This window comes from Lacerta agilis, chromosome 4 (genome assembly GCF_009819535.1).
Source record: "Lacerta agilis isolate rLacAgi1 chromosome 4, rLacAgi1.pri, whole genome shotgun sequence".
In the NCBI taxonomy this organism is placed as follows: Eukaryota; Metazoa; Chordata; class Lepidosauria; order Squamata; family Lacertidae; genus Lacerta; species Lacerta agilis.
The window spans coordinates 55,306,194-55,320,931 of NC_046315.1; the positions used below are offsets into that span (position 1 = coordinate 55,306,194).

The 14,738-nt window shown below is 41.5% G+C and overlaps 1 protein-coding gene across 1 annotated transcript in view; it reads left to right on the plus strand.

Moving 5' to 3' along the window:
- The window catches only part of EFHC2 (EF-hand domain containing 2), a 64,570-nt gene that overhangs the window by 24,180 nt on the left and 25,652 nt on the right, over positions 1-14,738 (plus strand). Inside the window, exons 5-7 of the mRNA XM_033147129.1 lie at positions 9,109-9,360; positions 11,385-11,495; positions 11,795-11,933. Coding sequence (XP_033003020.1) covers positions 9,109-9,360; positions 11,385-11,495; positions 11,795-11,933 — 502 coding nt within the window. The remainder of the gene's footprint in view (positions 1-9,108; positions 9,361-11,384; positions 11,496-11,794; positions 11,934-14,738) is intronic.

The window sequence follows — 14,738 nt, forward strand, 5'->3', positions numbered from 1 at the left end:
TGTCTTTTCTTTAGTTGCCAAGCCAGTAGTTTTCCACATTTGTTAGCAGATTCAAATGTTCTTTGTTTCATCATTTTCACTTTCCATTCGATATCCTGATTCATAATATTCGCATATTGGGATTGCAAGTATTTAATTTCTTTTTGAATTTTGATACATCTGGGATGTCCTCTTAATTCTTTTTCCTTTTCTTTGATTAGTTTCAACAATCTCTCCATTTCTGCATTTTGTTGTTTCTTCTTTTTTGCTTTTTCACTTATGAGGAATCCTCTCATTACCGCTTTACTTGCATCCCAGGCAATCCTTTTCTCCACTTCTGAACTCCAATTAATTTGAAAATATTCTTTCATCTTTTTCGCCGCTCTTTCTACTAGCTTGGTATCCCTCATCAATGCGTCATCCATTCTCCATCTGAAAGAATCCTTGGAAATCATTTTTAGGTTTAACTGTACCGGATTATGGTCTGAAAATGTTTTGGGACCGATTTCTGCCTTTTGTATTTTTGGAGCCAATTCATTCGAAATCCAGATGTAGTCTATCCTTGACCATGACTGCTGAGATTCACTAAAATACGTTGCCTCTGTTTCTCTTGGGTTTTTTAATCTCCAGGAGTCCACCAAATTCAAATTGTCCACCATTTCAAAAAAAGTCTTTGGGAGTTTCCCGTCGTTGGTTAATTTAGTTCTTTGAGATCTGTCCATTAATGTGGAAACTGCCCCATTGAAATCTCCAAGGCAAACTACCTTATAATCCAAATAATCCAGCAGCAAGTCATGTACTTTTTTGTAGAAAATCGACTTTCCATCATTTGGCGCATAAAGTCCCAGAATCAAAATTTTTTCGCCTTGTACGTTAATTTCAATTGCGATGTATCTCCCTTCTTCATCTTTAAATAGCTGTCTTGGGCTATATTTCTCCTTTGCGTAGATCACTACTCCTCTCTTCTTGACCTTGTCCGATGATATAAACTCTTGGCCTAGTTTTTTGTTCTGTAATAATCTTCTATGACGGCGGGCTATGTGGGTTTCCTGTAAACATATTATGTCCAAATTCTTCTTTTCAATGCTATAAAACACTCTGCGTCTCTTTGGTCTCTGATTCAATCCCCGAACATTCCAAGTCATTAACTTGAGCGCCATTTCTTTGTTTATTCTTCTCCTCCAGTTGCCTGTCCTTTCTTATCTTGTTCTGGGTCCTGGCTTGGTCCTGGTAGTCCCGACGGTGGTGGGAATACTTCTGGAAACTTGTAGAACTGTGCTGGATCCAATGGAGTACCTTTAAAATGTTCCAGATGCTTGTCCAAGAACTTTTGCTTCTCCGCCAAGGACCTTATTCTTATCTTTTTCCCTTCAAACGTAAATGCCAGGCCTTCTGGAAATTCCCAACTGAAGGAGATCTTTCTTCTTCTTAACTCAGTCACCAAATCGTTATAAGGAGCTCTTTTATCCAAAAAAAATTTGGGGATGTCCTTATAAAAAATTACTTTATTCTGCTGTACCACCAGGTTGTTTCTGTAGTGTAAGTCCAGAAAAAAGTCTCTGTCGTGTCTATCGTGTAGCACAAGCAAACAGTCACTGACTGTTTTGGTGCTTTTCTTTCCTCTGGAGCCTCTAGGTCCAAATCTGAAGGCCTTCACTATGCGTGCTGAGACGTTTACCTCTTCTAATTCCCAATATGTTGAGAATTGTTGCACAATATAGGCTTTTAGGTCTTCCCCTTCCAATTCTGGAAGACCCCTTATTCTTATGTTTCCTTCTCTCTGATGTAGTTGCAGAAAAGCAAGAGATTCTTCAACAGTTCTCTGTCGTGTTCCAATATTCTCTATCTGCTCCAAGTCTATATTGTCCAATTTTTCCTCCACCTTTTTTATTTTTTCTCTGACCACTTTAATTTCCTCTGAGTCTTTTTTCAGAGTAGTCACCTCAAGCCCTATTTTATTAATTTCTTCTCTGTTCTTTCTTACGTTCTCCTCAATTTGCCCAATTGATTTTTCCAAGGTCTCAGTAGAATTTTTAATATCGGCTTTTATGTCAGCTTGGAGTTTTTCTATTGCAGAGTTAACTGTTGTATTCACTGATGCACCAATAGTGTTCACCGATTCTTGTGTTTGCTTCAACCTTTCGGTGACACTATTCAAACCTGCTGCAATTTCTGCCACGCTAACAACCAATTTCTCCATTTGTTCCTGAAGAGTTAAGGAAACAGAGCCTTTTCTTTTTTCAGAGCCAGTTCCTTTAGATCTAAGTTCCATTCCCTGTGGGCTCTGTAGCTGTAATCTCAAGGTCACTCCAGTTGCTGTGGTAACTGTCTCAGACATTCACAGCAGAAGACCAACAGTCCCAAAAGTAAACACCAGGTGGCCTGCAGCTAGCTTCTGAGAACAAAGAGGCTGCTGAGCCAGGAGCCCACACCAGTCCAGTAATCCAACTTTTAGGCAAAGAGTTCAAATTTTCCCAAAATTGTACATTCCTTAAAGCCAAGAAGAGTCTATTTTAAGTAGCCCAAGTCAGTAACTGTTTCTCACTTGCAGTGTTACCACCAGGTCCTTAAAATAACTTGTATCTGGCTACAAAAGTCAAAGAGTCTCCACTGGTAAACAGTCACTGAAACAGTATCCAGGAAAAAGAAATGGCAACAATATTTTGCAGCCCGCTACTGACCCGGAATCCTAGTCCTGAGGGCGAGCGGTGTCTTCTTTTGCCATATCCACTATTTCTGAGTCTCAAATCATCCATAAAACAACTTTTAATCAACTTTTAAAAAGTTTGGCAGAGTTCGCAAAACTTTTCCGTTACTCGCGGCTTTAATCTTTTAGCGCTACCAAACTCGCGCAAACAGTTCAAAGGGAACAGGCTTCCTTTTAAAGTTTCCTCTGCAAGCAGTGTGCTCCAAACTTTTCAAACAGTCCAAAAACTTTTACTTACAGAGTTTCTTTGGAAGTTTCTATGTCGGAAGTGCCGGGTGCTCGGGTCTGGCGGGATCGCTGCTTTGATCCTCCGAAGGCAGACGCTTCTTCAGTCCCGTGTCGGAGCTTCGCTCGCCCGATTTCCCCCCTTACGAGGGTCAAACGGGAGCGGAGACGACACGTCTGGGACCCACGAAGCAGGCAGTCCACGGGACGCTCTTCCCGTGGCTTTAAGGGACCCGTGGCGCAGGCACGGTAGTCCCTAAAGCCTTGCGGAGGACGGAGCCGTCGGACTCCCGTCCGCCATTGACTCGGCACCAAACCGGAAGTGTACGTACCTGGGAATAAACTCCATTGAACACAATGAGGCTTCCTTCTGAGTTGAACTTCACAATCTTGTACATGTTATGTGAAATTGTTTTTCTTTGAATTTATTTATTTAAAATGTATATACCATATTCCCTGCTATGAACTTGTCATCCAAAATGGTGTTTAATGAACAGTAAACCCAAAGCTCCCTGAAAAAGCAATATGATTTGTTACTGTAATAAATTTATTGCTCTGGTCAAAGGCACACACACACAGACCCTATTCCCCATCTTTTTGAGACCTTTCAACTGATGATCAAAAAGGTTTTTGCAGTTCATTATTTAAGCTCCCCAGAGCCTTTGCAGAACTGGTTATGTATACAGATCAGTGCTATTTGAGCTGAAAATCTTGATTAATTCAGTAATAAATGTGACTAGTTGACATACAGGTACCCCATCTCATGTTCGCATAAATACCATTTGCAGAAAAGAAGGAGAGCAGACACAGGGATGTGCTCTCTTTCTGGTAGAGATGAATTCTTAAAAAAATAATCTTGAATGTTTACTGATGTCTAATGCTTGCTTGTCTATAATACCATTATATGGCAAGTGTAGCCTTGTCAGATAAACAATCATTTAGATGATAGTAACCCATATGGTTGAACTGATGGAGATTTAATGTGGGCTCATAAGATCTGGATTCATTAGCCTTAAGTGCTGGAGAAATGATGGGCTGTTGGCAGGATGATGGGGCAAAGAGACTGGAGCTCTGGGTAGGCAAAGAGGCTAAGGAGGGGACATTGAATAAGGAGGGGACACAGGAGGCAGGGAACTGAAAGACAGTCCAGTGGCAGAGTGAGTAGGCGACCCTTGGCCTTAGAAGCAGAAACCTAAGGGAAAGATGGATGGAGGCAAGAGGGGGTTGCAGTAATGGGAAGTGAGATATTGTTGAGAGGAGGAAGGAAAGAGATTCTTTGGCCAACAGCTAGACAACACATGGTTGGGGAAATTGAACAATTTATGAAGAGGTACATATAGAAGCAGAGAGCTAAGGAAATAATTGTGGGGAAATGGGTTGTAGAGGCGTGACCAAGAAGCAGCTGAAATTTTTCCTACTGTTTCTGCAACTCCCTTGTGACCAAAGGTTGAGTAGCTATGATGTCAGACAATATACTCATATATTCTTACTCCTGAGTGGACAGATTAAGTCATGGAATGTTGAAAATCAGAGTAGCATCTGCCAGGAAAAGCAGATAGTCATTGAGTGTTGTGGGAAAAGCATACCTACCGGTAGGTTCTAGGGTACAAAAACCAGAAAGGCAGTGTAAAGTTGTTATGAATGTGTCACAGGAAGATGTGAGCTAGATTTTACTTACTGATGCAAAACTAGCTGCTGAGTGTAGGCCTTCAGGTCTCTAAAATAATTTTTTTTGCAAAAAAGCCCCCAGTATATGAACCTTTTGCTTTGTCCACCTATATATCCCTTGTAGTACAATTCCAATTCAATTGTTTTCCTGCTGATCCCACTGAATATTTTGGTAGACATTTTGTTTTGCTGAATGTTGGTGTAATGTATTCATAGCAAGTTTGTTTTAAAGCCTGGGAGAGAAACATAGTGATAAATAAATACTCCAGAGAGAGATTAAGTAGAATAAATCTTCTGATCGGTCATATATTGGCCAAGCTTAACCTGCCTGCTACATTTTACTGATGACCTTCAGTGTCATTTGTCAGAAACCTAGCTGTAGTCTAAAACATTAGCATGACCATGCAGAATTATTATAGTTCCAATTTGTGATATATTTTGGGATGAGAACAATCTAACTTTTGAATGGCAAATTTAATTGTGGTCCTAGTTTAAGCATATTGATACTAGTAACATTTAGATGCATTTAATACCACTTTCTATGGTATTGTTTGTCCTGTCTTATGCCAGCATTACGGTTCTTTTGCAGAATGACATGAGGCAAAAGAAATCAGAAACTGTAGGAAAAGGGTGGTGATCCTTTGTCCTTTGCGAACTGCAAATTTTGATAAATAAATAAAAATCCATTGTACTGCAAATTGATGACAATAAGCCATAGAGCATAGTTTTATATTGCCTTAATTGGATTACAGTGCAATCTCCTGTATGTCTGTTTACTTCTGAGTAAGACATGTAGGTAGTTATTAGTAGACATGTATGGAATTGCATTGTTAATCTTCCACCCTTACCCGTTCCTGTGTCTCTAAAAGGAATTGTGATGGAACTGTTTTTAGTTGAACTGCATATAACAACTGTTGGGGAAGCTATATTTCTATTTATATTGCCATTGTTATTTATTTACCATACTTGGTGTTTTAGCTGGCATGTAAAATAACTGACTGGGAATGTATATCTTAAGCCTGGCTAAATCGGGCAAATCTAACTGTGATCTATTCTCCAGGAGGACTGCTGCGTCAGTCCATGGCAGATTTAGAGAATTGTTCATCTCTCTGTTGTTATAATAATGCACTATAGAATATAACTCCTTCAACAGTATATTTCACTAATAAGTGAGTGGCGCCTGTAGTATCTTTTAGCTCTGTGTGTTGGCATTTACACTCCACTTTTCTTGAAAACTAAACTTAAAGCGGTTATCAATAAAACAGGCAAATTACAAAGAATAGTCCCCCAGAAAGACAACATAAAAATTAGCCACAGAAGAAAGACATGAAAAGCATAGTAGTAGTCAATAACACTAATGTGGTGTGGTGTTTAGAGTGTTAGACTAGGATCTGGGAGGCTCAGATTCTAATCCCCATTTCACCATGATGCTCACTGGGTGAACTTGTCCCAGTGATCATCTCTCAGCCTAAACTACCTCACAGAGTTGTTGGGAGGATGAAATGGGGTGGGGGTGAAAACCATGTATGCCATCTTGAAGGAAAAAGTGGAGATGTACATGTAGTAATGAACAACGAAATAAACACAAGCAATCTATAAACCCCATATAATGGGAAATTTGCTCTGTGTGTCTCCACCAAATGAAGTGAGGGAAAGGGCCTTCTCAATGGTGGCACCCTAGATTCACCTTTATGGGTTGGGGTTTTTTTTTTGCACCAAGTGAACACCTACCATATTGTTACTTTTTATGTCTTCATCTCTTTGTATCTTGTGAAATGTCTGTTATGCTTCTATAATACAAGGTATATTATGATTGATTGTCTGTCTGTCTGTGAAATTCAAAGTCCCTGCACTCTGTATACTCATCCCTTTAGCAGCAGCACGTACTTTCAGGTCCCCAGGCCCTGTGAGAAACTTTCCTCAGGGTACTGACACCTTCTAGGTCAGAGGTGGCCAACTCCCAAGAGACTGCGATCTACTCACAGAGTTAACAACTGGCAGTGATCTACCCCCCTTTTGGGGAGTTTAGGTCATAGTTGTCCAGCTTTTTTTAGGGAGGAGTAAAGACCCATTTTCCTGCAGTTCAGGCCGAAGTTGGTGAGCTTTTTCGGGGGAGGAGGAAAGCCCATTTTTTAGTTGGTGAGCTTTTTTTAGGATAGCCAAACTTGTTGAACATCTTTGGGGGGAGCCAGTGATCTACCAGTGATCTACCACAGACATTCAGTGATCTACCGGTAGATCACGATCTACCTGTTGGACGTGCCTGTTCTAGGTTATTACTTGCATTATGCTTTTATTCCATCTTTCCTTCAAAGAGCACAGGCTGGTTTACCTGGAATTTGTCCCACTTTTGTTTCATGACATCTTTGGGCAATGGGTTAGACAGAGAGATAGTGACTTGTCCAAGGCCACCCACTAAGTTTCATGGCTGAGCAAAAAGATTTCAGTTCAGCTCCTCCTGGCCAAAGTCCAGAGCTCTTATTTACTACACTGCTTTGGCTATTAGCCTGCTATATCCGCAGCTCTCCTACCACATAGTCCTTCCCAACTAAACTAAATTCTCCCTTTCCTCACAGCTGCTGCATTAGTTTTTAATGTTTTATGATGATTACTTTTTGAGTTTGCAGCATCAAGGCAGATTAACCAGTGGCTGGGACCCATGTGTTTATAGGGAGGCAAAAAGATCTCCTTTTCCATCCCTTCTTATCTTGGATCCCTGCTTCCTCCTCGACTCCTTTCCCAGTCTTCCTCTTTGCCCCTTCTGCATTTTGCTTCTGTGATGTCACAATATCAGCAGTAAGTGTTCTGAAGAAATTAGAAGGTGGAGGTAGTTCTCTTTGCTTTGTGCTTCCTTTATTCTTCCTTTCCTCTGCCCCCAATTCACCCAGGTTTATTTCATTGTAATTTGAAGGTAAAAGTTCAGCCTTCTGAAAGTATACAAGCTTATTCTGATGCTACTCGTACAGTGCCTAGGGCAGAGGTAGGCAATGTGGTAACCTTAAGGTGTTTTGGATTACAACTCTCATCCCTGGTGTTGACCATGCTGGCTGAGGCTGATGGGAGCTGTAGCCCACAACTTCTGGAGGGCACCACAAGGACTTCTTATAGGCTGTTTCGTCTCAACACTAGGATGTTCCAGCTCTGGACATGAACAATTTTTTCTTCACATATTTTCTTTCCCAGCCCCTCCGCCCACCACTCCTGACTCTCCTTTGTCCTTATCTCTGCCATCTCCATTTCATGCCCTCCCTGATCTAACAAGTTAAGTTAATAATGTTAAAGAATACTAACAGGTCCCCTTTGAGAACTGAAACAGCCCCCAGTTGATTAATAAGGACTGCACAGTTTAGTTTATTGTTTAGTATTGTTTTATATGGGGAGGACAAACTTCAGGAAGAAAAAAAGCCATACCTTTTACCCCTTCCACAGGTAATTACATAGATAAAAATAAAATGTCTCCTGATGGTAAGGTAGTCATAGATGTATTGCTATTTACTGAGGGTTTTCAGTTTTATAAGTTGGTGTTAAAAGTGGATTTCAAGCACCTCACTTTACGGAAACTGTTTTAATGGTGAAAGTGCTATTCAGATGCTTGTTTACATTGAGCATATATTCCACCTGCTCTAACCCAATTGACATATACCTCAGCATTGTGAAAATCCTGAATGACTCGTTGTGGCGGAATAATGCCTGGTTCATCATGGGTTAACCTATGACTCCCATGTTATGTAGGTGTTCCCTGGGAGGCGGAGCTAGTTGGCATTCTAAAAGGAGGGGGAACAACCTTGAAAGGCAGTTGGGGGTTTGGCAGTTGGGGGTGGAGGATTAGAAAGAGAAACTGCAAGGTTAGGCTTTGGGGAATGGGAGGAAAGGTCATTACCATTGCTAAAGGGATGCAGGAAATATTATAGCTAAGCTGAATTACATGAGAAGAAGATTTTTACCAGTAATAACCCGAGACATCCATGTTTTCAAGTTACCTAATAAAGTTAAATGTGCTTAAACGTTCGCTGACTGTGGCAGTGTATCAGTACCTTAAGAGGTGTGACTAAGAGGAGAGAACAAAGCTTTCCTGAGAGAAGAGGAAACTGTTTGCTTATTCTCCTGTCATACAGAGGGCTGGACAGTGAAGCCCAGTGTGCCACTTATTTGCCTAAAGGAAAGGCAAACTGCAGTAGTTGGGAACCCTGGTAGGGAGATCCCATAGGTGGCAAAAGGGTTTTCAACCGTAGAGCCCTGAGGTACCCCAGAGACAACTCCCATATGAACACTGAAGGATTCATCCTAGTTGTCAGTGAAACCTAGGGAGAGTAACTGTTGGGGAAGTATCGAAAGGGGAGGGAATAGGATCCCTCACACTCATCACAAGGGGCAACAAGAGAGTGGGTGTTCCTGGCTCTAAGCCCTGTGGCTCCTGTAAGGAATACATTTTAAAAAGCTGCTGAAATGTTTAGAAATAATGCTTATCATGAAAACTAGATGTTTCTGTACATAAGAAAAGCCTTCGCCTCTTCTCTCCTGACCTGCAGTTGATAGATAGTATGAAACCTTTACGTCCATATGAGCGCTTTGATACACTTCAACAATTTCTGGAGCATGACGGACACGTTTTACGTTTTTATGGCGTTTGGGATGACACTGAAAGCATGTTTGGGGATGTCCGAGAAGTGGTGCTACATTATTTTTTGGCCGATGACACCATTGAAATAAAAGAAGTGATACCACTGAATTCAGGTCGGGATGCCGTGCCTTTATTCCTCAATAGGAAGAAGCTACCCAAGGTAAATTATGTATATATGAAAACTATGGGTGGTAGTCAGTATTCTTTTATTTCCTAAGATGACTGGGGTGTATTAGATGCCAACTACCCACCTGTGGTCCATGTTCTTTTCATTTCCATGGGAGAAGAACATGAGAAGAGCGGTGCTGAATTAGACCAAAGGTCCATTGAGTCCAGCACCCTGCTATCCATAGTGACTAATCAGCTGCCCTGAGTAAAAGTCAAGACCACTTTTTCAGGGAGGCTAAGAGTTTCCCCCCACATTGGAAAGTTCTACTTTAGGAAGGGCCATAGCTCAGTGGTAGAGCATCTACTTTACATGCAGAAAGTCCTAGGTTCAATCGCCAGCATCTCTGAGTAGGCCTGGTAGGGACCCTTGTCTGAAATCCTGGAGAGCAACTGCTAGTCACTGTTTATAGTACTGAGGTGGATGGACCAATGATTTGACTCAGTATAAGGTAGTTTCTAGGGACACGGGTCGCACTGTGGTCTAAACCACTGAGCCTCGGGCTTGCCGATCGGAAGGTTGGCGGTTCGAATCCCCACGACGGGGTGAGCTCCCGTTGCTCGATCCCTGCTCCTGCCAACCTAGCAGTTCGAAAGCACGTCAAAGTGCAAGTAGATAAATAGGTACCAATCCGCCGGGAAGGTAAACGGCATTTCCATGCACTGCTCTGGTTCACCAGAAGTAGCTTAGACATGGTGGCCACATGACCCGGAAAAAGTGTCTGTGGACAAACGTCAGCTCCCTCGGCCTGTAAAGCTAGATGAGCGCTGCAACCCCAGAGTCGTTCATGACTGGACTTAACTGTCAGGGGTCCTTTACCTTTACCTTTTTAAGGTAGTTTCTAATCTGTTCCCAGAGGTGGACTTAGGGGAGTGAGACTGGTTTGGTTGCACTGGGTGCAGAGCCCTGGGGGCACTGCAGGAGGAGCCTCTACGGTGACACTGAATTTTGGCTTTGTGCAAAACTCTTAGTGGCTTAATTCATAATTCAGAAATATCCTTTATGATCTGTTAGTTCTGTTGCCTGCATAGCAACAGCCGCAGATCTCACCCATCTCTTCCTTTATCATGCTTGGCCTCTGATGTCACTGGTAACACCATAGTGGATTCAGAAGCTCAAGTATATAATTACAGGTATATTCAGCATGACCAGGGCGTGGTCTGAAGGGACTTCATGCTCCCACCTTGCTTATTTTAAGCAGGTTTAGCTCTATTCAGTACCTGGATGGGTAAGGTAAAGGTAAAGGACCCCTGGACTATGGGGTTGCAGCGCTCATCTCGCTTTTCAGGCCAAGGGAGCTGGCGTTTGTCCGCAGACAGCTTTCTGGGTCATGTGGCCAGCATGACTAAACCGCATCTGGCGCAACGGAACACTGTGACGGAAACCAGAGCGCACGGAAACACCATTTACCTTCCCACTGCAGTGTTACCTATTTATCTACTTGTACTGGCATGTTTTTGAACTGCTAGGTTGCCAGGAGCTGGGACAAAGCAACGGGAGCTCACCCCGTTGCGGGGATTTGAACTGCCAACCTTCTGATTGGCAAGCCCAAGAGGCTCAGTGGTTTAGAAGGAGAAACCACATTATGCCTTCTTAGGTTGTAAGAGAGAGCAGAAATGTAAGAAAATAAATGATAATATAAATATAAGAAAATATAGAAATGTATAATATAAATATATAAAATATAATATATAGAAATATAAGGGGGGAAAATAAGATAATAGTGATATGGAATAAGAGTGCAGATCGTAGCTTAGTGGTATATGCGTTGCAGACAGAAGGTTTCAAGATCACTTTCTTGTATCTCCAGCTGAAAGTATCAGTGGCAGGTGATGCAAAAGACCTCTGCTTGAGTAGGCAATGCTGTGCCAGGTGGACAGGTAGCTTGACCTGGCATTAGGTGGCCTCCTCGTATTTTGTAGAACGTCAGGTACCAGATAATGCAGGACATTCTCTTATGTTGCCGTGATAGTTACAGATATTAACAGCCTATTCCTCTCCCCTCCCCCGCCCCCCAGTATGGTCCAATTGGACTGTACCAGCCTGGTACAATCACAGATCGGACAGTCCTGAATGTGTTTGGAGGATTAGTAGGAAATAAAGGCCGTTATATTCTGGACAATCGTAAGGTAAGCTAGTTTCTGTAATTATACTTTACAGAATGCAACTTCATTTGTTTCTGATCTCCACGTATGTGCTATGTGAAGCAAGCAATATTCCTTTAAAAAAAAAGCACACCACAAAATCCAATGTTTCTGTTTCTGTATTATAGCATTTGTTGGAATGAAGGTGGTGGTGGTGGTGGTGAAATAAAACATTTTGTTACACTCAACTCTTTTATGTTATGCCAAGTTTCCACTTCCAAAAAAAGCTTTCATTTCAATGTGAGATTCATATAGACTTTTGTATTTTTCCTTCCCATTGCTAGACAGGAGCAGTGCACCAGGAATTTTATAAAGACTCTGACCTGAGCATAGGGTCAGTAATCAATGTTTGGGGAAGAAAGATAGTTCTCTGTGATTGTGATGAATTCACCAAAGAATATTATAGGACAAAGTATGGAGTCAGTAAGTAACAGTACTGATACTTTTTATGTACTAATTTTGAACTGTGGATTTACATGGAGTGGCTTTTTTTTTTGCCGGTGTGTGTCTCTCTCCCCCCCCCCCCTTTTATTTGGTAAAAATATTTTTGAGTGTTTTGTATTCCTAGGACAGGTTTAGGTTTGAAATCTATGTAAACAATATATTTAGTAAGAAACAAAAATGTAGATTATGCCCTGTGAAGGAATAATGGAATTCCTGCAGTTTTGGCTGCCTTAGTCGCTTCAGCAAATGAAACAGCTCCACTTGTACAATGCAGGTATGGGCCCAGCATTTAAATGGATGGAGAAGGCCTTACTAGTCTTACCACTGATGATACCAACGGTTAGATTAGAGCAGAAGGATGCTATCCAGGACCATTAAAAGCAGGGGGTGGTATTCAACAACATTTTACTCAGAGTAGACATATGGAAATGAATGGACCTAACTTGGTCATGTCCATTAATTTCAGCAGGTCTACTTTGTGTAAAACTTAGTTGAATTCCACTCAGTGGTATTACATTTCTTTCATTGGAATCTAGACCAGGTCCTTGTATTGTCTAATAACATACACAGAGAGAAATCGGACCAACAAAGTGTTTTAAAATATGCTGGGGAGAAAATATTAATTATGTTGAACTGACTGTGTGTTTCAGGGATCATAGCCACCTCATACATTATTTCCTGTGGTGACCAAGTTTTTAATGGCTCACATGAGGGCTCTGTTTGCGTGAGCAGAGTAACAGGCGGAAAGAAGAGAGCTTGAAAGATGGACTTTCTTGGTCTCACAAGCACCAGCCAGAGTTTCTTGCTGTGTGGATCAGTTGTGCATATATGACCTCTTTTTCATTTGCCACCCCCTTGGCAATTCTCTAACCTGATTGCTACTCTCAACCATCTCTTTACGCCAGCCATTTGTGACTGATCTGAGCAAGCTTACGTATTTATGACTTCTGTTCTGAATGAAGCCTTTTGTGGGCAGACAGCAGTTCTTATGCGCAGGCGGGACAATCTGTACCCTTCACACTTGCTGTCAGCCACACCAAACACATAGGGCCTGCCCCGATCGATAGCTTTGAAACAACATAAAACTTAGTTTTAATTCTATGTGTACGTTCCTGCCCTGGGGGACCATTTGGAGAAGGGTGGATCACAAATATACGCAACAAGAAATAAATAACTCATTGGGGACAGGAGGAAGAGCAGAATCTGCACTGTGCTCACCTCTGGACAGATTATGTCAGGGTACAAAATATATTATGTAAATAGCTGATTACATTATCAGCCCACCATGGGGCTATGGGAAGGGGCCATAGCTCAGTTGTAGAGCACCTGGTTTGCATGCAGAAGGTTCCAGGTTTAACCTCTGTCATCTTTAGTTAAAAGGTCAGTTAGAAGGCGATGTGAAAGTCCTCTGCCAGTCAAAGAAGACAATACTGGGCTAGATTACAAATAGCGTAAGGCAGCTTCCTATGCACCCTCATGATTAGAGGCTTCTCGTGAATTCCAGGTGACAGGGGAAACCTCTGGAACACAACTGAACTCTAGGCAGATGTTATTACATTTCCCCACAAAATCTGGGGCTGCGAGGATTCCCCTCGAGGCATAATTTCCCAACAACTCTATTTTTAATGCACTATAAATTGGAGTAATCTTTTAAAGCCAGTGTTTATATATTTGCATGTGATGGATATATTGGAAGTGTTGCTTTGTTTTTTTGGCAAAATGCCATGCATTATCTCTCTGGCAAGAAATTACTTGAGTTCAAAAACGAAAATTTCTCCACTCACCAAAAGACGACAGATGTGTTCAGCACAGAGATATATATTAAATAATCTTTTTAAAGCTGTTCTCTGTCACATTCTTTTAAAAACATCACTGCTTAGAGAAAATAACAAGTTGATTGTACCATTGTGAAATCCTAATTATCACAGATTGCGCTAAATCTACTGGCATTTCTGTTGTCATTTGCTGTTATATTTTCATTACTTTAGAAAATGTCAGGATAACTTTACAGTTTGAGTAATAAAATACTTACTTCTCTGTTGACTTCACCCCTAATCAGTTTCTGAATAAATTACTGATTGGAACTACAGTTCTAAACATAATTCCTTGAATGTAAGTTTCATTGAAATCAATTGAACTTACTTCCAAGTAAATATACTGAAATCTTATGCAGTATAAATTACTTTTACCTAGATTGCTCCTATCTATGTGTGGTAAATTATTTATACGAGTAAACCCAGCAATTATTTCAGGATTAGATTGACATAAGTTTCAACATTGATTACTTAGGCAAGGAAGTAGATGGCATACTGGACCACATCAGTGAGGCCAAGAGGGAGGTCTTGTCGTCTGGGCAGCCCAGGACCTCCATACATACTGCCCAGGCTTGCGCCCCAGAGAGATAACTTCAGTGCTGCCAACACAGCAAAAACAATGTGGGAGGCAGCAGTTACGATTTACTGGTCTCTGCAACCGCAGTGGGTGCTGTGATACGCCCCTGGAGGTGCACTGCATTATCTTTTGAGACATGTGGATGCCAACAAGTGTAAATAAGTATCTCCGGATGTCTGCTCTGAATCTTCCAACACTAAGTTTCACTGTCCACGAGTTCTAATATTACGAGTGAGGAAGAAAATCTGTCTCTGTAACCCCACCATGCATGATTCTCTGCATCTCTGTATTAGGAGAAATGTGCACTAAAATGCATATGAAGTTTGGGGAGCACTTTAATAAAAATGAAGAAGCATAAACTGATATGGAAGTGTGGGCAAACTGCACGTAACA